This window comes from Metopolophium dirhodum, chromosome 5 (assembly GCF_019925205.1).
Source record: "Metopolophium dirhodum isolate CAU chromosome 5, ASM1992520v1, whole genome shotgun sequence".
NCBI lineage: Eukaryota > Metazoa > Arthropoda > Insecta > Hemiptera > Aphididae > Metopolophium > Metopolophium dirhodum.
This window is the reverse complement of record NC_083564.1, coordinates 7933254-7961204: the sequence shown is the minus strand read 5'-3', so window position 1 is coordinate 7961204 and position 27951 is coordinate 7933254. Positions and strand designations below refer to the sequence as shown.

The 27951-nt window shown below is 29.1% G+C and overlaps 3 protein-coding genes and 1 non-coding gene across 7 annotated transcripts; 2 read left to right on the top strand and 2 right to left on the bottom strand.

Moving 5' to 3' along the window:
* Positions 1-46: 46 nt before the first annotated feature.
* Positions 47-4921, bottom strand: LOC132944105 (cytosolic non-specific dipeptidase-like). Of its 4 annotated transcripts, none has more exons than XM_061013280.1 (10): positions 4785-4921; positions 4241-4352; positions 3743-3917; positions 3136-3408; positions 2833-3062; positions 2296-2491; positions 2015-2236; positions 1157-1309; positions 405-506; positions 47-239 (listed from the first exon to the last, which is right to left on the bottom strand). In XM_061013280.1, the coding sequence occupies exons 2-10, from the start codon at positions 4273-4275 to the stop codon at positions 189-191; spliced, it is 1437 nt and encodes a 478-aa protein (XP_060869263.1). In that variant the 5' UTR covers positions 4276-4352; positions 4785-4921; the 3' UTR covers positions 47-188. The 4 variants fall into 4 exon arrangements, with proteins under 4 accessions (XP_060869263.1, XP_060869260.1, XP_060869261.1 ...); XM_061013277.1 differs by lacking the exon at positions 4785-4921 and adding an exon at positions 4568-4760 and having other exon boundaries at positions 4241-4350; XM_061013278.1 differs by lacking the exon at positions 4785-4921 and adding an exon at positions 4607-4758 and having other exon boundaries at positions 4241-4350.
* A 297-nt stretch (positions 4922-5218) lies between these two features.
* LOC132944104 (cytosolic non-specific dipeptidase-like) lies at positions 5219-11543 on the top strand. Its single transcript, XM_061013276.1, has 9 exons — positions 5219-5725; positions 5833-6007; positions 6090-6362; positions 6428-6657; positions 6748-6943; positions 7008-7229; positions 9582-9734; positions 9930-10031; positions 11205-11543. Exons 1-9 carry the CDS (start codon positions 5670-5672, stop codon positions 11259-11261), a joined length of 1464 nt encoding a protein of 487 aa, XP_060869259.1. The 5' UTR covers positions 5219-5669; the 3' UTR covers positions 11262-11543.
* Positions 11544-13872: 2329 nt separating this feature from the next.
* On the top strand, positions 13873-18450 carry LOC132945110 (26S proteasome regulatory subunit 4). Its single transcript, XM_061014758.1, has 8 exons — positions 13873-14074; positions 14188-14338; positions 14402-14526; positions 15891-16076; positions 16147-16461; positions 16546-16743; positions 16813-17022; positions 18117-18450. Exons 1-8 carry the CDS (start codon positions 14072-14074, stop codon positions 18249-18251), a joined length of 1323 nt encoding a protein of 440 aa, XP_060870741.1. The 5' UTR covers positions 13873-14071; the 3' UTR covers positions 18252-18450.
* Positions 18451-20307: 1857 nt separating this feature from the next.
* LOC132945994 (U4 spliceosomal RNA) lies at positions 20308-20447 on the bottom strand. The gene has a single exon (XR_009664630.1). It is a non-coding gene; the product is annotated as a U4 spliceosomal RNA (small nuclear RNA).
* Positions 20448-27951: the final 7504 nt, after the last annotated feature.

The window sequence follows — 27951 nt, the reverse complement described above, 5'->3', positions numbered from 1 at the left end:
TATTAATAACTTATAGGAATCAGTCATTTAATTGTAAAAATATTAATCAATAATAATAAATGTAAATATATTACAATACAATTCCATATATGAATAATTAAATATTTTCTTACTATTAATTATAAAATATAATATTCTTTTATAAAAATTTATTAATAAATGGTAAAAATAAACTATACATTTCACACTTAATGTTTTATTTTAGATACTTCATAGAGATATGCTGCCATCAATTTAGTCTGAAACAATAAAAATTATATTTTATTATAGCATTAAAAAATAATATATTGCAATTTTTTTTGTCCAACTAAAGTATACTTTAAAAAAATATGAATAAGTACCTACTAAATAAAATACATACTCATAGTTGTAGGGTTTTTAAAACAACATATTTTGGTACTTACTCCTTCAATGTAATTGCGTACATCAATTTTTTCATTCTGTGAATGAGCACTATCATCACCAGCACCCATAGGTAACAACATTACACTCTTACCAGTAACTTCCTAGAACAACCAATTTTTAATCAATACTTTCAATGATAATCACAATACTTGAGTAATCAATATATTAATCATGGTCCTAGTTAATCGTGGCTTTATAAGTTAATTATTAATAATGTGATTCAAAATAAATATAAGTACAGATTATACATAAATATTTCAAACTATTTTAGACATGGTATATGACACTTAATTTTCATGTTTATTAAATTTCATAAACCAAATACAATAAAGATATAATAAACTAAATAAAATATAAAGATTTTGTTTGTCTTAGATATAATCATACTTAAAAAGTAATTTGTGTTACTAGGTATGAGAGTATATTATAATATTATATCAGAATTTGTAGTTATTCAAAAACTTAAAGTAATCTTAGTTTGAATTTTAAACCATCTGTTCAGATACATGTTAAAAATCAATTATAATTATTTATTTTTAATTTGTATTTAACTAAAATTATTCTTTAAACATTTGCTGTAATTAAAATGAAAAAAATAACACTCTAAACCTAAAAACTTAAAATATAATATAACTATTTGAAACCGGATGAATCATTTTGAATAATACTGTAGATAATTTGTTTACATATGATATCACAGGAGGTAGAAAATTATGTAAAATAAATTAATAAATAAATATTAAATACATACTTGTAGAGTTAATGTAACAGGAATAGATCCACCGCATCTTGTATAGTCTGGTTCAACATTGTATACAGTTTTAGTAGCTTCGTGAGCTGCTAAAAAGTGATCATTGAATGGATCTGTCTTCCAGGGATTACCACCTTCATTAACTGTGTATATCTGTAAAATAAATTAAATTAAAATATTAATATTATAATATATTACATAGAAAACTATATAATTTTAAGTTATACAAAATATAATAATTTCAATAATTATTTGTTAGTTTCCAATAACTAGATACCACAGTACCACACATTTATTCATTTAATTAAAGTCAACCAATGGTCAGTATGTAATTAAGTAAAACAATCTAACAATTAATGGCGGGTGACAATTGATAGTAAAATAAAAAATGTATATACTCAATTTGTTATAATTGTATTAATATTTAATTGTATATGCACAGTATAACACATTTAATATTCATAGGAATAACAGTTGGTTGATCCTACAAAACTTGGTTGTTTAGAGTATATTTTAATTTCCAATATACAATTTAATGTGGGACAAGTTAGAAAATATCTCTTATAGAATCTCATTTTTACAGTCGAACAAAAAGTCCAAGCACATTATTGAATTTGGAGAAAAAGTCCAAATTATCTATTTAATTTGGACATGAAACTTTTTTTAAGTATACTTACTAAATTGTATACTATGTTTCAGTTGTGCAAATTGAATCAATATAACTTTATTATAAATATGTGTGTAATATACAGTGTATACACTTCTTATGTCAGATTGTATGATGGAAATTATTCTCTTAATACTGATGATACTATGAATTAACACTATTAAAATTATTTAATACTAAAAATATAATACTTTGAACTTGTTAGGGCTTTGTCGTTTTTCCCAAACACTTTGAACATAGTTTTTTACTATTTCTGTGATTCTTGATGGTATTTGATTTGGCACTAATCGAATGGAAAATTTTCCTGTTACCTTACGAGGTATCACAGTCTTAAATCCAGGGCCTGAGAATGCTCCTTCAATTCCATGAACTGATAAACTTGGATATCTCCAATTACTCATTAATAGTTCTTCCTAAAATTGAAGGAATTCATAACTGTTTCATACTTACATTGTTTAATTTAAATACTAACTTTAGTTTCTTTTTGTGATTTAGATGCCCCAATTTCACTAATATATGCATCTACATCAAATTCTATTTTTTCATATAATTCTTTTTCTTTTTCAGATAATGGTTCTACTCCTTCATCAATCCCTGGTATTAAAATTTTACCTTTTACATCAACCAATTGATTGAGAATGTATAGTAAATCTGACATTGCTTCGTACCTAAAACAACAGTTAAATTATTATTTATTATTTAACTTACAACCAAAATATAACTAAATTCAGTTAAAATTAAAATACCCACTGAACCACACATGATACAAATACTATTGATCATACCTATGTGGCAAGTATCAATTTAATATAATTTTCTTATTAAAAATAATTTTAAACCCAATTATCACATAATTAAAAACTTCTATTTTAAATCAGTATACAAACTATGATCCATAATATATAAATTCTCATTTATAGCTATGTAGTTTTTATAATATTTATATTTTTTAGTGTATAACATTAAAAAAATATAACAACTTGAATTAGTAATTTTCATTATTACTTACACTGTTCCACCATACATTCCACTGTGCAAATCCTTACTGGAACCTTCAACTTCAACAAAAAAAGAGGACATACCTCGGAGTCCATATGTTAAACAAGGTTTGTCTGTCCCCAACCAATAACTATCTGATATGCACACATAATCAACATCCTTCAAAAACGATTCTTTCTTTTTTATCAGTAGTTCGTCTAATCCAATACTTCCAGATTCTTCCATTCCCTCAAAAACAAACTGAAAAGCAAATAATTTATCATTAAGTAATTACATAATTATCTATTAATATTTAAATTGTGTACATTCCAACCTTTAAATTAACAGGCAAGTCAATTCCAGTATTTTGGAATGCTTCAATAGCATGAAGCCATCCAAGAACTGGACCTTTATCATCCGAAGAACCTCTTCCATACAATTTTCCATTTCTTTCAGTTAATACAAATGGTTCACTAGCCCATCCATCAGAAATGTCAGCTGGTTGCACATCTAAATGTCCATAGAGACATATTGTTGTTTTAGATTTGTCATTACCTAATGCTCCTATTAAGACTGGTGGAAGTTGAACTTTCTTCTCATTTAATGTCTAAGACGAAATAGTCAAATTATTAATAATTTAACATAATATTAATATACCAGTAAACTTAATTTCAACATGTTGAAATAAAAACAAAATAAAATAAATAAATAATTTTTATAGATGTAGGTTCTACAGTAACTCAATCAAAAATGCAGGATAAAATAGATTTAAATGATCAAAATCTTTTAAAATTATTTTTTTTATGTGCGTATTAAAAAGGATAAGGTATATTTTAGAATTTAGCAATTTTGATAACCGAAAAACAATATTTTTTAGTTATAAATCCTGATATATATACAGACATTTTTTTTAAAAATATGTTAAATTGTTGTATAAATACCTGTTGGCCAATATCACATAGCTCAACATCAGCACCTAATGCTTTTAATTTTGCTTGAGCCCATTGCATCATTTTATTGACTTCATTTCTCAATTCAGGATCAGCTGATATGGATTTAATTGAGACTGCCTGGGATAATGTTTCCACAAATTTGTTTTTATGATCATCAACATATCTAGTAAAATAAATTAAAAGTTTACAATAAAACAGTCATAAAATAATTTTGAAACTATTTTTATACAGTTTATTTGGTAGGAGTTCCGTTACAGTTTTAAAAACAACTTACTTAATTCAATGCAATCTATTGTGTATTATTAATTAGATACTTCAACTTATCCTTACCACTTACCAGTTACTACAAAGTAATATACTATATACTGTTATATACTATATAGATATGCATTTAAGATTTATAGATAAATGTATAAAAATATAATATAAAATGTAACAATATAATTAATATACCAATAACATATTAAATATAAAAATATGATTTACCGAAAAACATCTGTTAATGGATGGACTGACTCCATTGTAAGCTTAAAATTTTGAAATTAATAATAACAATGAATGGTGATATTGTTCAAAAGACAAGACTGTTGTAGTAACTAAAAACAAAATCACAAGCATTAGCTGAATAAATTATAGAAAATAATTAGTTAAATACAAAAAAAAAAATAATCACATAATATACATGGGTAATAGCTATAGTAGTATAGTAGTCAATAATAATTAATAATTATCAAGTATTATTGAACATAGTAAATTATTGCTATATAATTACTGCGTTCAACGATTATAGATAAAATTGTGCTGCATACTTACAGTATAGTTAGTTAGGTATAGTATAGGTATAATAGGTACCTCAACCTTGTTAACATAAAAAATGACAATAGCATAGAACACGTCCTCAGTCTTTGATTCTAATAATATTATAAATTTCTATCGTTGTTCATAGGCCATGGCTCAAGATAGAATAATGCATTGACAACTTACTAGACAAGTACACTAACTACTATAAAAAAAAATAGTACCTAACCTTTTTTTTTTTATAGAATAATGTTCGTGGTAAAGAGGTTGAAACCACTCGAAACTTGAAAGTTAAAATTAAATCTACTGTCTTATCAGTTATCACTTTATCACAAGACTAGATATACATATTATTGTATAGCATGAACCTTATAAGGTCTATGGCATGAACATTGAACTACATCGCGGCCTTAGAAGGTATCTTCTAAGTTCTAAGGCCGTGGTCACATACATCAATACATGACAAATAAGTGTCAAACATGGTCACATATATATTATGCCCACGAATTAAAATATATCCGTGATTATGCCCTAAAGTTAAAGATAGACCGTGATAAAAACCATGAACGTTCATGATAAAAACGTAGGGTAAAAGATAATACATTGGAATTAAAATTCAAAAAATAAAAATACTGATTATAAATTACAATTAATTATTATCTATTATTTATTATTAAAATATGATGAACAAAGTATGTACGCTCTCGGCGGCGTGAACGACATTTACACAAAACATTCTTGTCCACGTCCTCAGTCCTCGCTCTAAAATCCACAGTCTACGGTCGTTGTTGTACAGTATACATAGCTCAAATATTATTATCGTGTAATGTGTATATTATACATTACATAGCTATATACTATATCATACCTAACCTATATATATATCAATATATGTACACAAACTATAACGGAAACGAACAGCCGTAATCCAACCTGGTGATTATTATTGTTGTTGATCTTGTTTCACCACTTATGTCATTGTGGTTACTGGTTTGAGGCGTGAACGTCCGTGGTATTACAGTTTTATAATTTGTGAACGCTGAACACTCGAAAACTTTAAGTATTTCCAATCACCGAAATTTATTTGTTAATTTAAAAATATAAAAAAACCTTAAAAATGTCGAAAAGTAAGAGACAACAAAATCTTCCAGCTCAATTGGTTAAAATATTCAGGTAGATATAAATAATGTATAATATAGTATTACTGGGTAATTGTGTATACCGTTATTATGGTTAATATTTAACTTCTAACGACAAATCATTTTTTGTTATTATCGTAGTTATGTTGATGAAAACGAAAAGAAATTTGTGGAAACATTGTCACAAGTAGTTTCAATCAAATCTGTGTCGGCAGATCCAGATTTAAGACCTGAAGTTGTTAGGATGATCAAATGGGCTGAAGTAAAATTACAAGCGCTTGGAGCGACTACTGAACTTTGTGACATTGGTGAACAGGTACAATAATTAATTAGTTTATAATAGATTTGATAAAATTTTTTTTTTTTTTTAATCACATTTGAGTAATTCAATATTTTAGGTATTAAGTGGCAAAACTGTACCTCTACCTCCCGTTTTAATTGGCTCACTAGGTAATGATCCCAAAAAGAACACCATTTGTTTATATGGCCATTTAGATGTGCAACCAGCCGACATATCTGACGGATGGGATAGTGAACCATTTATCTTAACTGAAAGAAACAATAAATTATATGGAAGAGGTTCTACCGATGATAAAGGTCCAGTCCTTGGATGGCTTCATGCTATTGAAGCATTCCAAAATACTGGAACTGGCTTGCCTGTTAATCTTAAAGTTAGAATAATAATACTAACAACACATCTAATTTACAATAGAATAAACAGTTTGTTTGCTTTTAGTTTGTTTTTGAAGGAATGGAAGAATCTGGTAGCATAGGTTTAGACGAGTTACTTATTAAGAAGAAAAATACATTTTTTAATGATGTAGACTATGTTTGTATTTCTGATAGTTATTGGCTGGGTACAGAAAAACCTTGTATAACTTATGGACTCCGTGGTATGTGTTGTTTTGGTATAGAAATTGAAGGTTCAAGTAAAGATTTACACAGTGGCATGTATGGTGGGACTGTGTTAGTATATTATTAGTTCTTATAAATTATTATACTAATTTACTAATTTATAGTATTGATAATAATTTTGAAAACTTTTTTTGATTTCAGATACGAAGCCATGTCAGATTTAATTTATGTTCTCAACCAATTAGTTGATATAAAAGGCAATATTTTAATTCCTAATATTAATGAAGATGTCGAACCTTTAAATGAAAAAGAAAAAGAGTTGTATGATAAAATAGAATTTGATGTTGATACATACATTAATGAGATTGGTGCATCCAAACCATTGAAAGAAACAAAAGTTAGTGTTATTTTTTAGTTTTTTAAATTCTGTATATGATTAATTTTTGTAAATTTAACTGTAGGAACAATTATTGATGAGTAATTGGAGGTATCCAAGTTTATCAATTCATGGAATTGAAGGAGCATTCTCAGGTCCAGGATTTAAAACTGTTATTCCTCGTAAAGTAATTGGAAAATTCTCTATCCGATTGGTACCTAATCAAGAACCATTAAAAATTGCTGAAATAGTGAAAACTTATATTCAGAGTGTTTGGGAGAAGCGTCAAAGTCCTAATAAATTAAAAGTAATTATTTTTGAGTTAGATCAACATTAAAAATAATTTTGTTAAAATTGATTTAACCACTTAACCGAGCAAATTTAATTGTTTATGTAATTCTGAATATTTACTGGAGCAGTATATTTTTAATTTACTATAGTATTGAATGATATAAATGTAAATGAGTTCAATGTAGTATTAAGCATTAATTTTAATATTCATAAATATTAGGTTTCATATTATTTTCGTACATTTTATTTAATTGTTATATCAAAAACTAAGTATTATTAAACATGTTATTTGAGGACTTTTTTTTGCATATTTTAGATTAAATAATAAATAATTCAATTATTCAAAATCCCCCAGAGTCAGTGGGTTTCCACAATGCCTCTCACATAATTTTCATGTTGTTATTAATCTTACATTTATATTAAAACGTCTTAAACAAAATTTACCAATATTTGACAACTCAAGTTTTTATTTTAACCTAAATAATAATTATTAGAAGATTTCCAACAATATGTTTTCAAATAATGATGAATATTATAAAAATGTCAATAACATAAAATTATAAATTAAAAAATAAATGTTTAAATAAACATAGAAACTTGAAAATTAGAAAACATATGATTTAATATTTAAAAAAATGTTCTATTAATAATTGTTAACAAACTATATACCTAATGGACATAAAAATAAATAAAGTAACGCGCTTTTGAACTGTTCATTAAATTTTATTTTACAGTATTTAATGATATTATTGGTGGCACTTATAGATTTAGACTAGCAATTAGTAAATATAACGTGTGTCCCAAAAAACAGGGGCCACTTTACCACTCATTACCATGTAAATATTTTTCAATTCTGTTTGCGGGACCTTAAACTAGACTAATGGATCGTAAATTTCTATGACTTACAATGTTTTTAACTCGTGTATCTTGCGCATGCGCAATAAAACTTACATTTTTTTAAATGGCAACCTGTAATTTAAATACCATATTTGGGTTCACCGATTTTTTTCAAGCCATTTTGATGTATCAACTTGTGTCTTAAACCCAAAATTGACTAAACTAGAGCTAAGTAGAATTAAAAAAATTTAAAAATTTAATTTAATTAATTTTTTTTTCTAACTGTATGTACTTAATTTTTTATTCTAAACACCATGAAACAAACAATCAAAATTATTATTATCAAACTAATTAACTATTTACTATTTATCTTATTTTATTATTACACATTATGAAAATGCATATGGTCTTAATTGGCTGAAACCAAAAGAGAAGAAGTGTATTTTTGTTTCTATCAGAATTATAATTAAGTACCCATCTATTAAAATAATAATGAGCATTGGTGTTTCTAGTTTTGTTATCTACTTATAACTATTAAAATGTCATTAGCTATTTTTATATTAGGTATTATAGAACTCATTATCAGAGTCATGTGTCAATAGTAAATAGTTAATTAGCTTAATAATAATAATTTTGATTGTTTGTTTCATGGTGTTTAGAATAAAAAAATAAGTACATACAGTTAGAAAAAAAAATTAATTAAATTAAATTTTTAAATTTTTTTAATTCTACTTAGCTCTAGTTTAGTCAATTTTGGGTTTAGGACACAAGTTGATACATCAAAATGGCTTGAAAAAAATCGGTGAACCCAAATATGGTATTTAAATTACAGGTTGCCATTTAAAAAAATGTAAGTTTTATTGCGCATGCGCAAGATACACGAGTTAAAAACATTGTAAGTCATAGAAATTTACGATCCATTAGTCTAGTTTAAGGTCCCGCAAACATAATTGAAAAATATTTACATGGTAATGAGTGGTAAAGTGGCCTCTGTTTTTTAGGACACACGGTATACCTAGTTATTTCGTTCACTTAAAATTTTACATAGAAATTTGTTATTACTGAAAATCACCCAATTATATTTTATTTTATTTTATTACTTATTCTCAAGTGAATATATAATATTTAATTTTAAAATGTGTTGGATATTACACTATTACAGTATTATGTAATACTTAAATGTATTGTATAAAATAATTTCTATAAATTTTTGGAAAATGAGCTCTAAAAAGGTTTTATAACATTTAATATTTATCATTATTGTTCATACTTACGTTGACTATTAGGGCATTGCCCATTAGTTATGTAAATAATTTTGGAAACGGTTTTCTTAATTTTGATTACAGTTTTTTTTATTTATAAATTATAGTTTTTAATTATTTTTGATTTCATTGTTCATATTTTGGTTTGTTTTATTAAAATTTATAATTTATTTGCTAAGTTTTAGGTTTGGTTTAATGATGCTTTAAAGTTTTATGGTATAATAAAATAAAAAAATAGTAAAAATATTGATTTAATTTTAATTTTATAGATTATAACTGAAGGAGATGGTGGTAATCCTTGGATGACAGATCCATTTAATCCTCATTATTTAGCAGCTCATAAAGCTACACAATGTGTATATAATATTGAACCAGATTACACAAGAGGTGGTGGATCAATCCCTGTCACACTGACTTTACAGGTATGTCTCTCACAAATATTCTATAGTTGAAAAATATTTAATTGTATATTATATATATTATAATTAATCTAATTCTATATTAGTTTATTCCTAAATTATATATTATAATATTACTATATTCATATAACACCGTATGAAAAACATATTTTTAATTCATACATGTTCATGTTATTAAATTAATTTAATGACTTACAGGAAGTGACTGGTAAAAATGTTCTACTTTTGCCAATGGGTTCTGGAGACGATGGAGCTCATTCTCAAAATGAGAAAATTGAATTGCGAAACTACATTGAAGGAGTAAGCACTGATATTTATCACCTTATTAGCCAAATTATATAAAACCAGATGGCGCTGGTTACATAGAATCTGGGTTATTAGTTTAAACGTATCAAAAAATGGATATTTATTATTTAGATTTCAGATTTTAAAAATTAATTGATGTTAACATTTACTATGTTTATATGATGACGTTAAAACTGTTTAAGACTAAACCGTTTTGAAAGCTAAAACGCGCTGGCGCTATGTAGCTTAAGAACTTAAAACCGTTTTATCAAATGTACATATAAACGTTTAAGCAAATTAAACGGTTTTAAGTTCTCAAACTACATAGTGCGAGCGTTTTAGCTTCCAAAATGGTTTAGTTTTAAACCGTTTTAACGCAGTTATAAACGTAGTAATTAGTTATTTATTGTTTTTCTTAAATAGAAAAATTATATTTTATATTGATCTCCTTAAGGGAACTGCAAATGGATAGTTTTTAAGGGTTTTAAAATTGCATGGGTGCGTTTCTTGTAAAAGTGGGTATTAAGTGATCACTAGTGTAAAAAAAATGGCGGAATGCTTCCGCACGCACACGTACGATTCACCTTGGCGTTGCACTCGTGTAACAATGTATGTTTATTAATTATTTGTGTCATTGTTTGTATGTACTTATTGTCAATCTTTTCAATAGACCTGATAACGCGATAAGACTCCTGAAAACTGATTTGAATTTGTCTATATTATTTACTTGAGAATGATTAAGCCACATTTTAAGATATTTTATTTAAATTTCAAATAATCAATATTTAAAATTTTTAAATTTAAAATAGAAGTTAAGGAACAACATTTAATAAAGGTGGCCTGATCGATCTTAAGTAGTAGACATAATACTAAATTCAAATCACTTTTCAAAAGTATAATCACATTACTAAGACAATTTGTATGATTGACAAAACATTGGTATATTTTGGTTAAAATAACTGTCTGTTTGCAATCCCTTTAATTTTAGATATAATATTATTTCAATATTCAAACATTATTTTTTATTTATTATTATTCTTTGTTTTGATTTATACATAAACTAATAATATTTTAGATACAATAAAATATTATAACTAAATCATTGTAAGCAATTTTTAAGCTAATCTGTACTATTGAGCTTTATCTCATTTTATTCATTTGAATTAATTATTATCATTATTTTTTCAGACTAAATTGATGGCTGCTTATCTTTACGAAGTATCTCAAATTCATAATGCCAACTAATAATTTGGAACTAAATATCAAATTTATTGTATTATTTTTATAATCAACAATTATTTTAATATATACATTTATAATATTGTTATACTTTAAGCACATTTTAGTGCATAAAATAATGGTTCCACAAATTTTTAAATTAATATTATCAATAGTTTTCATGACATTTTTCAATTTTTGTGTATCAAAATGATTGTTCTGTGATTCTCATTTTTATAAAAACTACTTTTATTTGTATAACAAACTTATAATTATAATCAGAAATAAATAAAAACATTTTGTTTTGAACCAACCTGCCTATTTGATTTATATATTACAGTGTGTTTATTTATAAATTATGAATTTTCTAATATGGTAATACACTAATAAATAACAACTTGTTCTATACAATTTTATGAAAATATTTGACTCTTTAACACTTAACTATAAATATTTTGTTTTGAGCTGTTTGGACATATTCAGTTTCCAATTTTTTTAGTTTTATTTTCTATAAATATCAATAAAATTTTATTTGTTGGGTCAAAAAGCTTGAAAATTAAATACAAAGCTCCTAATATATTGTTGCAATAACAGTTGAAAAATATTAAAAAAAGTCACAATTTTTAAAAAGGTGGGTAAATGGATGTCGCTCTGCTGTAAAGTAGGTTACAAGTGGGTCACTGTAATGTATGGTGTTAAATTTGTATTCTATGATATAATATCATTGTATAAGAAAAACGATTCTGAGCGAAAACAGTCAGTCAGCCTATGAATTATGATATTACTAAGTATATTTGATGATATTATTGTGAATAAAGTAAATTTATATAACCTATTTACGTGGAATCTTGTTTTTAATTTTCAATCCTTAGCTATAAAAGTTAAACATTTTATACATTTTTAACTACAAAATAATTATTAAATTTTAAATTTGATAAGGTTTGTCAAAATTCGAACTTCAAATGCTTATAAAAAAAAATTGTGCCTATGTATTTTTAATATTTTTCAACTGCTATTGTAACAATATATCAGGAGCCTTGCATTAAATTGTTTACCCAACAAATAACATTTTATTAATATTTATAGAAAAAAAAAAATTAAAACAATTGAATACTGACAATGTCCGTAAACAGCTCAAGAAGAAAATAAAAATTTAAAAATTCAGTAAAATTTTCATGTATCTACAGTTATTTGTTTTTGAATAACAACAAAATAGCAAAATCTTTACATGAGAAATCGAGTGAATATCAAATGTTGTAAAAATATGAATTTCAAACACTCTTGGTTTATAGAAAATGCTAATATAAACATTCAGTCAAAATTTCATGTACCAGATACCTACAGTCATTTGTTTTAGAGTTGCACCAAAAATCAAAATCGATTTTCTCGAAAACAGATTTTGCGTAAAATTAAAAATTCCCGTTTTTCTTTAATTTTTTTTTTGTTTTTAACGGTGTTTTTGAAACCACTAGAAAAATTTTACTTTTGACCCACCAAAGTACCAAGTAGATTTACTTTTCTATCAGAAAAGTTACTGTTGAAGAAAATCTAAGCACTTTTACTGTCCTAAAAGGTGATGACAGATACAAAAAAAAAATTTAAAAAAATTTAAAAAAACTCACATCATTGTAAAATCAATACATTTATCGTTCCATTCAAAATCTAAAACTAAAACGATAAAAAATTGTAAAATCAAAAGCGACGTGAAAAACAAAAGAAAAATTAAGACATAGGTACATGACATTTTGACTGAATGTTTATATTAGCATTTTCTATACACCATAACATTTTCCAAATATTTCGAGCTGTTTACGGACATTTTCAGTTTCTGTTTTTTTTTCTATAAATATCAATACAATTTTATTTGTTGGTTAAAAAAGCTTGAAAATTTAATAGTTCTCTAAGATATTCCTAGCTCCTAATTGTTTCAAAGGCAGATGAAAAAAATTAAAAATCCATAGGTGGTCATAATTTTTTTTTTATAAACATCTAAAGTTCAAATAAAGACAAAATACGGAAAAATAACGAACATTTGCAAATTATTTTGAGTTAGAAATTCTTAAAAAATTTTCTTTTCAAATCCAAGATTTGATAGTTGTAATACAAGATTAGTAAATCCCCCAAGCCCCCCCACCCTATTTGCGCTAATGGCATATAAGTATAAGTAGATGTATAGTATTATAAATCATACATAATTTTGTATGCAATATTTTCATGATCGTTGAACCAACAGCGGAGCCGCTGCAGGATGGGTGAGCGGGGCCTCGTGGCCTCGTTTGAGCCCATTGTTTTTAAAGAGAGATATTTACAGTGCCCTGCTCACACTATAATAATAGGCAAGCATCTGGCACACGTAAAACAAATAAAAAATGAGCTGCTAAGTGGATGTCGCTCTGCTGTACAGTAGATTACAAATAGATTACAAGCAGGCACTGATTTCAAAATTAATACGTTCATGGCTCCGCTCAGAATTTAAAATTTGATTAATACACAGAATACAGATATAAAATCTGTGGATTAAAATAATTTTAGCGCTCGATTTCAATCCCTTAAGCTGGTCACACTGATTTTGCTGTGACTCGGCAATAAGTTTCTTTGGAACAGTCGTGCTTTGGATAGATTTGGCAACAAGGGAAATGATAATCAAAAATTGAGAATCATTACTGTTGATATTTTTTGTATTATTTAATAATTTTCAAATGAGTTCAAACTTCTTCAAATAAATATTAAATACTAGTGGAAGCTGGGAAGTGAAAAGTTTGAAAATAATTTTAATTGTTCTTTGTTTTAGTATCTTGAGGACAACACTGTTGTAGGTACACGAGTATTCCATAGAAATGGTAAGTGTAAAAAAAGTCATTGAAATGTTTCTCATAATTAATACATAAGTACATAACTTATTGATTATCGTTGATATTATATTATGTTAAAACAAAATCATTATGTCATTTAGGGTCAAAGTCATTCTGCTGGTGGTGGTGCTGGAGGTGAAAAGAAAGACGACAAGGACAAAAAGAAGAAGTATGAACCACCAATCCCAACAAGAGTGGGAAAGAAAAGGAAGCGTGCAAAGGGTCCAGACACAGCTACTAAACTACCACTAAGTATGTATTGTGCAGAATTCAAATAATTAACTAATTTTAAATTAACTATGATTAAATTTGTAGTTACTCCACACACAAGATGTCGTTTGAAGTTGTTGAAATTGGAACGTGTCAAGGATTATTTAATGATGGAAGAAGAATTTATACTGAATCAAGAACGGCTTAAGCCCCAAGAAGAAAGGAATGAAGTAATTATGTTTTGGAAAACCATTTTTATTCATTAAAAAATGTATTATTAAGCTACAACCAATTCACGATATAACAAATTTCAAGGGTCTAAGAAAAATGTTTGGAATATTGAAAGTTTGTTACACCAAAATTCGTTATATCAAGAGCCTAAACCAACAAAATTTGTAACGAGATTTATCAACATTTAATTAACACACTACACAATAATTTTCATTTAATAATATTTACACACACATAAATATAATAGACATTATACATAGTAAGCTCGTATAGTTGTATTACAATAAAATACACATATATATTGTTATTATATATTATTTATTAGATGTATATTAATTTTTTTTTTTAAGTCTTATTGTTATGTGTATAGTTTGAGCTTACTCGGTCAATAATGTTGTCCAGATTTAAAATGTCGTAAATTTCATGTCTCTGTAAATAACTTAAGACGAAACAGGGAGCTTATTTTGCTATTTATTATATTGATTGAGCCATTGTACACTAATCGACATGAACATAAATCAGTGGTATTATTAGGAATTTGATTGGGGGGGGGGGGGGGGGGGATTTACGTTTTAGCAAAAATTAATGGTATTTATCAATACTTTGATCAAAATGTCAACGATAAAAAAAAGTTTTGGGGGGGATCCATCCCCCTAATTACGCCCCTGACATAAATAGCTATAATCTACTAGAGCATATTATTGTATATAATCGTCAAACGTTTTTTGTTTTTTTATATTTTTCTTAGAATTATATACTAGCAGACATGTATCTTAATAAACGTTTAAAAATTTGTAATAGCAAGTTCCGGAATTGTGATAATTTGTTACATTGCTCGCAGAGAGCTTTGGCTAAAAAAAAGCTATATCGTGGGGACCAAAATACATGTGATTTATCATTAGATTGTTAGATTCTTAAGGGAATGTTAGTTTCATTCATATATTGCGATTTGACTATAATAAATTATTATAGTTTGGTAAAGATACTCTCTAGAATATTTAATTATTTATCTAAGCTAAAATTTGGATTAATAATAATTGACTTATAATTCTACTTTTTTTTTTAACAAATCATATTAAAATACAAGACAATTATTTGTTTTGTATTCAAGTATTAATTGGTGGATGGTTTTTTTTTAAGAAAAGTTTAAATTAACAACAATAACACTGAATCATTATTTTAGTACCTAAATTAAAACCCAGCATAAAGCACTAAAAAAAAAGTTTGTTAAATTAAAGGTTTTAGAAATATTAAAAAGTTTAGTGTAGGTCCTTGGTACATAATATTATATTCGATAAGATATGTGTTTATAAATATACTTAAGACATTGAAGATGTTTAAAAAAAAAGTATGTTATTAACAGGAAGAACGTTCAAGAGTAGATGATCTACGTGGAAGCCCAATGTCTGTTGGTACATTGGAAGAGATTATTGATGATAATCATGCAATAGTTTCAACATCTGTTGGAAGTGAACATTATGTTAGCATTTTGTCATTTGTCGACAAAGATCAGCTGGAACCCGGGTGCTCAGTATTACTTAACCACAAAGTAAATAAATATCCAAATACATTAAAACTAGAAGTAATGACATATTTTAATTATTTTTTTTTGTTTGTAGGTCCATGCAGTGGTTGGAGTACTATCAGATGATACAGATCCTATGGTAACTGTGATGAAATTAGAAAAAGCACCACAAGAAACTTATGGTGATATTGGTGGTTTGGATCAACAGATCCAAGAAATTAAAGAATCTGTTGAACTTCCCTTAACTCATCCTGAATATTATGAAGAAATGGGTATTAAACCACCTAAAGGAGTTATTCTGTATGGACCTCCAGGAACAGGTAAAACCCTTTTGGCTAAAGCTGTTGCCAACCAGACCTCGGCAACATTCTTACGAGTTGTTGGATCTGAACTTATCCAGAAGTATTTGGTAAGTTATACAAACATTCACTTTTATATTCTTATATCAATGTATACTTAAACTAACTTATTTTAATTTATAATAAATTCTTAGGGAGATGGTCCCAAATTGGTGAGAGAACTGTTCCGTGTAGCTGAAGAACACGCACCATCCATAGTATTTATTGATGAAATAGATGCAGTAGGTACTAAACGTTATGACTCAAATTCTGGAGGTGAGCGTGAAATTCAGCGTACTATGTTGGAACTTCTTAATCAATTGGATGGGTTTGATTCCAGAGGTGATGTTAAGGTAAATTATTGTGTAATTTACTTATTTAGATCTTATAGAATGTTTATGAATTTGTATTCCTTTTTACAGGTGGTTATGGCTACAAATCGTATTGAAACTTTGGATCCAGCATTGATTCGTCCCGGTCGTATTGATCGTAAAATTGAGTTCCCCTTACCAGACGAAAAAACAAAACGTCGTATATTTAATATACACACTTCCAGAATGACATTGGCTGAAGGTGTTAATCTCCAAGAGCTCATTATGGCCAAGGATGATCTTTCCGGTGCTGATATCAAAGTAAACACTTTTAGTTATTTTTAATTATTGATGTAAGCACAATTAAACAATATTTGAAACAATATGCTAGTTGGTGTCATTCAAACGCAATATTGTATATATTATTTGGTATTAAAAACAACATATCTTTGTTTCATTTAGTTTAATTGTTACCGATAGGTGTGTGCTTTGCAGAGTGCAGACTGATTGTTGACTAAATATTATGGACTATGGTGGGGGAAAATGTTTGCCTAAATCTAGAGCATTATAATATAATAACAAATTGTAATATTGTATTATAACAAAATATAACATTAATACATATATATCTGTTAGATAATAGTATTTGATAGATTTATCCAGTAATTTATTATAATTAATTCAGATTTTAAGAACATGTTGTACCCGCATAATACATGTTGTCTCCGTCTTACTAACACATAATATACCAAAATGTACGTCCAACAGTTTAAATTTTGTATCGTTAGCTTATTAGAGTGAATTGACCTATTATGAAACTTAAATGAAATAACATTATCTGTGTTCTCTAGTTGGTTTTTACAATATTTTAAATATTAAGTGAATTATGAGTATTTTCAAATATTTTATGTACTCAACTCATTTAAAAATTAAATATCATATAAAACCAACGAGAGAACATAGATAATGCTCTTATATTTAAGTTTGATAATCGGTCGTCAATGCACACTAATATTTAAACTAACAACACAAAATTGGAAGTGCTGGACATATATTTTGATATATTATGCATTATTCAGTATTAGTAAGATGGAGACAACACAATATGCAGGTACGACATCCTCCTATCTAGTACATTTTCAATATATAAATTATAAACAAAACAATTTTAATAATCATTCATTGATATTTTTAACTTGAATGAAAAACAATAAAATAAGTTAATGGTTTTACTAGTACTTTTATAAACTATTATTATTAGCACTGTAAAATGAATAAATTAATCTTAAGACAAACCATTTTAATTATATTTTATTGAGTGATAACTGATAACTATAAAAATAACATTTTTAGAGTTGTAGTTTTAATATATTATTTATAAGATGAATTAAACTAATAAATTTAATACATTTTAGGCTATTTGTACTGAAGCTGGTTTGATGGCTCTCCGCGAACGTCGTATGAAAGTAACCAATGAAGATTTCAAGAAGTCCAAAGAGAGTGTCTTATACCGTAAGAAAGAAGGCACACCCGAAGGATTATATTTGTAATACTAATAATATTGAAGGATTATATTTGTTATACTGAAAATATTCTAGGATTATATTTGTAATACTGAAAGTATTTTGTATTTTATGTCTATGAAACACCTTAAATCAAACATAACTTCATTACCTATAACTATATTTTATACATTTTTCAATGTTTTAAACATTTTTTCAAATTAATAAATGCCAAATTATAACAATATATTAATTTTTCTACTGTAATACCATAATAGATTCACATTCCAACATAACATTTCATGATCCGGCTAGGAGTTGATTACAGTCTATTTTAATAGTTAGATATCTACTAATATAAGATGTGTATTAAATTACATTGTAATTGTGTTAAATTATAGAAATCACTTTTCAATTACACTTCTTGTAAACCTATAACAGTTTGTGTAATATAATAAAAAAAGTTTGAAAAATATTCTTTTATAATGTATTTTACTATTCAACACTTGTGAAAAAAAAGTATTTATATGTAATTATTACGTTTTACTATCAAATCAAAATGGATTGTTCATATATATTTATGGTTTTACTTTCGAATTGATTGTTTCATATGTTATGAATTAATTGTCTTGTTTAAATATCAGTTAATACTTAACCGTTATTCGGGATCATGAACTCTTAACTACTAGTAACTGTTATAGTTTTGGTTTGTGTTCGGGATATAGAAAAATTAATTCAAAGCTCCACTAGAAAACTTAATTTGACTAACATGTTCAAATAATAATAATAATAATCAAATAAGATTGTTGATAACTAATAAGTAATAACCTGAATTAGCAATGGGCTCAATTAATATATAGTATTGAACAGAAAAAAAGTTATAAACGTGCGGATTTATTCAAATTAAAAATGTAATGGTCAAATAATTTGAAACAATTAAATATATTTTATATACATTTATAATCTCAAATTTATATTTTTTGAAGTTTTACTTATTTTAACATGATAACATTTAACAACTATGGTGTTCCACATAAAATGAATACACAATTTACACCAAGCCATTGTTTCTGTATTAAAATTAGCATTTTTAAGTTCAAACAGTAGGCAATATTAAACAAAATTTAAATTTATTCACTATAGATCATCGGTTGTCACTTAGTTATACCAACGCAGTTAATATTTATTAAATTATAACCAATGAGTATTGACAATCGTCAATCACACAATACTTTTTGTAATTATGTGTAAATTAAGTCGATATGTGGCTAAAGCTTCTTGAATACAACCCGCAGATGCCAGATTGCAGTACGGTAATGAACATTATACCTAATGTCTTGTAAGCAGCGTGAACTGTTTTATATTATTATACTTATATTCACTATACGGACATGCTTGAAGCATAGATTAAACTTTTTTTTATTGCTAGTAAAGTAGTAACTAAATAAACTTTACAAAAATAACGTAGCGACTCGCACGAAAACACTAATGTCATAGAAAAAAGTTAAACATGTACCGATGGAAAATATGTCTGAAGTAGTGGTGTGAGTCTCGTAAATTTACCATGTACAATTTTATCGGTAAAGTAAATTTACAAAAAAAAATTTACAATTTTACCGCTCAACAGTCGAGTGACCACTTTATTTGTATGTTATTGTATTTTTTATTCAGATATTAGGATTATAATACAAATCAGGATTTATATAATACGATAATGACAGTTACGTGATACCATTGATTATAAATACTATGGTATTTATAATCAATGGTGATACGAATTATTGTGATAATATGGTGTATGTGGTTACCACGATTTATTTTTATTTTATATTTTACTATAATTAATAATTACTAATCGTTATTTTAAATAAAAGGATTAAATACTAATACTTTATTTAATATTTATCTTGCCTTCTTTACATAATGTTGTGAAAAAATTCAACAAGTACACTAAAAATTTTTTTACGTAAAATCCTCATCTGAACTCTGAAGTCGCCTACGGGCCTGGGGAGTGGGGACCGACGTCCGACCAAGTCAAACGCCATTCCTCTACGAAGTGTGAGGGAGGCTTTTTTTAAGAAGGTGTTTCATTCAAGTGATATGAGCCCGTTAGGGCCTTCAAAAATTGCCTACGCGGACAGTGTTTCATGTCCACATGGCGGGGTATTGGTTAAAGTTTTCAACTAGCAATAATCGCACCTCGGATGGACCTCATTGGTTACGATATCGCCACTGCGCAAAGCTGATGATTCCGTCGGTTCGGCACCTTCTTATGCTGTTCCAGAGCCATCACTGACGGGCAGACGCCCGGCGGCCGGCGTCCACGGTGGCCGGCTCATCCGTCGTACGGCCATCGTACGGGCAGCGCGCGTAGCCGTCCTCCACTTTCGGGTGGCCACCCCTCTGACGCGGTGGCCGACAAAAGCCGTTAGCCGGTGTCCGTCCACCGAATTTCCGGACGCCGTTGGACGATCGGAAAGTGGTCGTGCGTTTAGCGCGCTCTAACGGCGGGAAACAATACCGCCGCGGTGAGCGTTTTCGGCGGGTGGCCGACGGCTCAATAGATCTTTAGCGTAAGCGTCGTCTTCTGACGATCCAGAACGGTCGCCAGACGATCCAGAACCGTCGCCAGACCATTCAGGGCCGAAGACAGAACCATTAATCAGTTATCCTTGAGAGGTCGCCGACATAACCGATCAGCGCTCGAAAACAACTCAGTGGCCGCCGTGCGCCGCGTCAAACCGAGTGCGCGCCGCCCGTCCGCCAGATAGAGCCACTCTATGCGGCGGCATCGACGACAACTTAGGCCCGTTTCACACTATCACAGAATATATCCATCCGAAATAGTGATACTATCTTAAGTCGTGTACGCGACGTATCATGGTATAAACAACATGGTATGATCGCAAAAGTCCAGATTTGGTCCAAGTCCACGTCACTTGCTTACCCGTATTATCATATTGTCATTAAATTATTATTACTGTACACTGCTCTACGTCACGTGCTTACCGCAGTATCTGACCGTCAAAAAGTTACGATCATACCTTGTTTTTATATCATGGTTATTAGTTTATTACCATAGTACTAATTGTAGTACTATTGACTATTAATTGTCTATTTCTATTACTATAGTATTCATAATCAATAGTAAAACATTTTCTTTTACCAGGAAAATCTATGAATCATAATATTATGTTGTTGTCAATCAGTAACCATTACACCAAATGTCCTAAGAAAAATCGGTCGGAAAAGAAAATCTTTTATCCTGTCGAAAACAATTTATGTTAATATTATAATAACATATTAATCTATGATGGTAATATTCGTGGCTAAATATATATTTAGCCATGGTAATATTATTATTATTACAGTCCTCTGCCGCCTGTTTAGAACGATATACCACGAACTGTGGTATATATTTTATCAGAGATAAATGGACAGTACAAATTTAAAATATAACCGAAAATAAAGAAATGTCGATTGCATACGGCACATATTATTATTATTATTATTATTTACTGTGATTAAATCGGCTGGTCCGATAAATTACACAATACAGTTACGATGTGGAAACATAAAATAATAATGTTACACACAGAATAGATGTTGTGAGAGGTATACAATATAGATTGAATTACCATTAAGGTATACATTAAAAGACACAACGGAGTTACATATAAAAATATCAACGTATAAATTATTTATACATGTTGCACGTGGTTCTAATTAAACGAGAATTGTTAAAGTGCATAATATATAATTAAACGAGAATTGTTAAAGTGCATAATATTATATTGTAGCGGATTTATAACACTAGGAATGTTTAATTCGGTGTTGGTATATAATAATAATAACAATTAGATATTATTGAGACGATTTTCAGGCAGAACTGGGAGATGGAGATTATATTTATTGATATTATTATTATTATTATTTATTATATTCGCACGAATCCGTGCATAGGTGAAAATGTCAATGTATATTTCTTTAATACAGTCTTATCATTTGCACGAAGGTAATATGGTTTTTTTTTTACACTTTGGTGCAGTGTTTTATATATTATGCAAATACCTTGGAATCGTCAGCCGTTTATATTTAAAATCATTGTATTTAGCATTTTAGCGTGATAAGAAAATTCAATAATAATAAACTGACAGTTCAGCTTTAACTAGGTACATATTCTATGAATTAACACGTTATATTATTTTTAACTAACTTATCGGTTTATTAATTGTCGCACATTTTATTATGATAGGTACCTACCTAGTTATTAATTTATTAGGTATACACACAAAATTTAGCTTAAAATTTCAGCTTAAAGTGCTGAACAAATAATCTTTTTATTGAAATTGCATGACTAAAGTACAAAAATAATGGAGTTTGAAACAATAAAAACTTTTTTCATATTATAAGTGATATCAAGAAAATTAAAAACGATATATTATCACACATTATGTTCTCAACTACCTATATTGTACATCAATTTGGAGTCTTAAGTATCACTACTATCCTGCGCTTAACAGTTTTTGCCATGTTGTAGGTACGTCATATTATTTTGTAAGACGGAGACAACACACGTGGATGTAACGTCCCCTTGGAGGCTCAATTTGTCGACGGGCCCCGGAGCTCACAGTGACCACTGGGCACTGACCAGTGGCGTGACGAAGGACTTCATTTGAGGCACGTGCCTCAGCTTAAAGGGTGGCGGTTGTCCTAGAGACTAGGGGCATTTCGCACATAGTAAATAATTCATTAAGTACACACTAAGACTAAGCCAATCATTCTCAGTTATACCATTTAAGTAAATACCTATGTAATTATTTATATAATTATTTATAACTACTAATATAAATTATTGTGCCTCATAAGTTAATGAAGTTCGCCACGCCACTGATAATAGGTACTCTATTTATTGAAATGTGTACTGGTTTGTTTATTTATTCGTTGTTGCATATAAATTACAAAGTGACTATAGTCCCAATCGAACGACTGGAATAATTATTATAATATCAACGGCACACCTAAGTAAGCTGACGGAAAATTTACCAATTATTGCTGAACGCTTGGACATATAATGACGAAATCGTATACAGAGCCGTGTCGGTATATACAGCACATTTGTACAATAATACATAATATTATATTAATACACAAATTCATATTTTGATTTTATACAATGGTACCTATACCTATAACAGTCGGTATCTACGACTGTCTCACGTATATGGTACAAGTGTACAACCGGAAATACCTATAGTTTATACACTGGGAAATTAACAAGCGTAATGTAGGTAATATATATAAACAAACTAAAATAAAAAATAGCAAGGTATTAGGCAGGTGGTTTAAACCGTAGAATCCTATTTTTATATTAAAAAATGTAAAATTCATTACATAGGTCAGCGTGTTTCTCGACCTGTGTTCGATATGTCAATAGTGCCTACATAATATTAATATAATAATATTCTTATTTTTCAGTTATACCGCTCGTGTATAAACCTAAAAGTTATTTTATTATTTTTTTTTTGGGGGGGGGGGCTGCGTTTACGAAATTATGGTTTATCCGCAGAAAAATAGGTCTTATTATCGTGAACGGCGGTGGGAATTTGTGCGCTACAGCTGAGGATATTTTGACAATGACAGCGGGTTGGATTTAGAAAAAATGTAGGTAGGTATCTATCTAGTTTTCGTATGACTTAATTTTTTTAAAAAATAAACTACAATACGTCATAAACATAATACTATGAGTTACGGCTGTATAATATATAATAGTCAAATATGATATTTCAATTATCACATATATTATTTGCTGTGACGCAACTACTTTTTTTTTCAATTATATCGTATAATTTACCCGCCGCATTAATAAAACGGTTTTATTTCCGGGATGAAAATATATACTGGGGTAATTAATTGTAATCCAATTCGTAAATAATTTCAAAATAATGATATACGTTCCAATATTATATTATACTTACGTTATAAAATAAAAATATAATATTCGTCAAACGCAAACGATATTTTTTTTAAAAAAAAAAATGTAAATGAATGTTTTGTGGGTCTTGGGAGTAATAATTATTACCCCGCACCCACGTAAGCCACCCTATGCCTATACCCTATTTAGTTATATCATAGCGAATAAGGCGTATGATATATTATTACTACACCAAATGTACCTACACTGTACACACTGTTCAAAGATTGTATATTAATCAAACCGTTTATATACGGCAACCATGTGCACTACAGGTCGTTGAATTGCTCTCGAGCTTGCGACAATACTACCACACCAGGTAACCGGTTATCTTTATGTAGACACGTAATACCGATATTATTATTAGATATATAATATTATAGGTAATAGCTGCAAGTTTGTAATGGGATGTCTTAAGTACCTTAACGATGGATAGCTATTCACCGGTATTACGGTTTTGAGACGACAAGACGTCGCGTACCTATTACATACACTCTAACAGTATATTATAGTTAATAGAACCCACTCGATTTCCCGGCATAATATTATATATTGCATAGGTGGTGATTATTTTATTGAAAAACACTCGTTATTTAAAAAAATTTTAACGTTTTTGAAACTATTTTTCTGTTATACATAATTTTAGGACGTTACAAAAGACCACTTTCGAAAAAAAAATTCTATTTTAATCGTTATATATTTTTTTTAAAAAAGTTTTTTCCTTCGCTTATTCGGAAGACAACATACATTTTTCATTCGATATTTCAAAGCAAAACGAAACAGGAAGATTTTGATAATTATAATATAATATAATAGTTTCATCGGATCAGCTTCGTGTCTAAACCGGTTCAGTGAATTCCCCAACATTTTGGTTGGATGGAGATACTGTTAATCCATGTAGCACAGCAGAACACACGGTAAAAGATTGAATTTCCTTATTCAAAAATCTCGTCTTGCAACCATTAGACCTTAGGTATAATATGTTATTCTGAGTTTAGGCCTTTATGTTTGTAACCGCCTATATAAAGTAATTACATGTGAAACAATTAATATTTTCTGAATTGGCGTGTGTTGATCGATAGAATATAATATAATCACCAACTATATATTTTATTATTATAACGTAATACAGGCGACTAGGCGAGGCGTGCCTAACTGCTATAACGTTCCAGAGTTTACGTATTATATTAATAATATTATTACACATATCATTCGACACCGACGATTCTTATAATACAGTCGAGGGCAGTGGCGTGACGAAGGACTTTATTTGAGGCACGTGCCTCAGCTTTAAGGGTGGTGGGTATCTTGGAGACTAGGAGCATTTCAAATATAGTAAATAATTTATTAAGTACACACTAAGACAGTGAGACTGAGCCGCAATCATTCTCAGTTACCATGTACGTAAATAAGTAATTCTTTATATATAAGTATTTACAATTACCAATATAAATTATTGTGCCTCGTAAGTTAATGAAGTTTGCCACGCCACGGCCGCTGACCGCTGAGACAGAGACAACACGTCATAGTGCGACCACGAAGTACTAACCACGGTAAATCATAATATAATAAGTCGCGGGACCGTCGCGCACGGAACGACCAGTGCCATCTGGCGGAGGATACAGGACACCGCATGCCGAGCCGACAGAAACATCCGCGACGATTCGCTGTCGGACGACCGGCCATCGATCGCGTCCGGATGGTCGCGCGTGACGCCGTCGGAACGGACGCCCCTGCCGGCCGCCCGTCTGGAGATCGCACGTGCCGGGACGTCAGAAAGTTACCCGAGGCAGGCCCGTGGCCCTCGACGCCGACCGCACTGCACCGCATCTTTTCAGACGGCCGTCCCGTTCGGGTTCGGCCAGGGCCCATGCGGCCGCGTACATCATTTATAGACCCTATTCGCCGCGCGCTCGTTCAATCGAATGACGGTCAGCCAGCGATGGTTCGGCCGTCGATCTTTTAATTTCTCTAGTACGGGCCGTCAGTCCTCACGGCGGCCCACGCATCACACGTATCCGGTTGGCGAGCTATGGTGGTTGAACCACCCCCCCCCCTCACCGGATCTACGTCCGGGCATGGTTTTCACTAAATGTACGAATTACGAACGACGCATTATTTTCGGCCGACTTCTCGCAATGGGCATGCGCGCACGACGTGTCTCGTGTTATCGCGCATACTGCATAGCATAAAAACAATAATTTAAATGTGTACGCGTGACGTCGGCTTTGTGACTTGCATTGGTTGCCCGTCAGTAAAGTAAAGTTGTCCAATGACAATATCTTGGCGGGTTACCGCCGATTGGGCGATTTAACGGTTTTAAATTGGCGTGTTTAGGCTTTTAGGCCCTATTGCCCAAAATTGGTCCCAGGCCAACCGTTTGCTGATTTGTTGGTTCCACTGATTGCGACTTTTTTTCAAACCTTTTTCCATGTAAATTCAACAAAAAAAAATGTAAATTCACACCTGTATGTTATTTAACCTGAAATACAATAATTGGCAATACAGGTGGCACGATGTAGAGACGATAAGGTGACACCACTCCCGTATCTTTCAATGGTACAATATTGACGCAAAAAATCGCGGCAGTTTGGTAGTTCAGAATTTAAAAACAGAGTACGCCACCCTTCGCTGGAAGGCCGACTTTTATACAAGTCGTATCTGACTAATGGAGATTTACATTTAAATGTATTAATTGTTGTTCAAATGTCAACAGTCCGCATGCCAACATAATATATTATATGTTATATTGTATAGATTATTAAAATAAACTAATGTTTTGGAATCGTGTACCAATTATTATGTAAAAATTGTAATAGTATTATATGGTATGTAGCCATATCGTACAAATTTATTGATTTAAATAAAATGCATATTTATTATATGATATTTATATGTTTATTTATTCATTGACACATATATGCACAAAAATGGAATTAGTAATATCTACATACAATAAGTATTAGGCACGAGTTTAAACTGTTAATAAAAGCTCAAAAATATTACTACTACTGACCCAAGTAAAAAACATAATTAGGTACCTATATAGGTTTATATAGGTACCTATATGATATATAATAATAAAAAAAAATTTAATATTAAGCATGATGCAGAGAAAATATAATATCTACAATAGAGAATAGAATATATTATAATTATTAATACAATACTACCTAATTGTTTGCATTTACACAAGTCTTAAGACTCACTTAATGGTTTGTAGATTGTTAAAATAACATTTCGTATGTACTTTCTTATTTTGTTAAAAAATGCCTGACAAATGTTTTGTGCCAGGATGCAAAACTGGCTATGCCAGTTATAACAAAAAGTTAAAAGTAGAAAATAAAAAACCACCTATTTTATTTCGTGCAACAAAAGATGAGTCATAATTTTTAAATACGTATTTTAGAGATTTATTTGATTTATTTATTTGTGTAATTTTCTTTACCACCTAAGTACCTCCAAAAAAGCATGAGCACTATGAAATAAAAACAACTAAGTTGATTTTATACACAATATTTATAAAGCAATGCTTTGCAAGCACCAATGCACCATAGTTAAAATAGTAAAAAAGATAAATTTTTGACCAAAAATATTATAACATTTTATTTACAATCCAGAATGTATTTTGTATGTGATGCAGAGAACGCCTATCGAGAAAAAAAAATTAAAAGACAAATAATTTAGCCAAGCAGTCTAAACTCGTATAACCGTGTACATAAAGTTGTTAAAATATAATACTTATATAATAAAACTTCCTTAATTTAAACTATT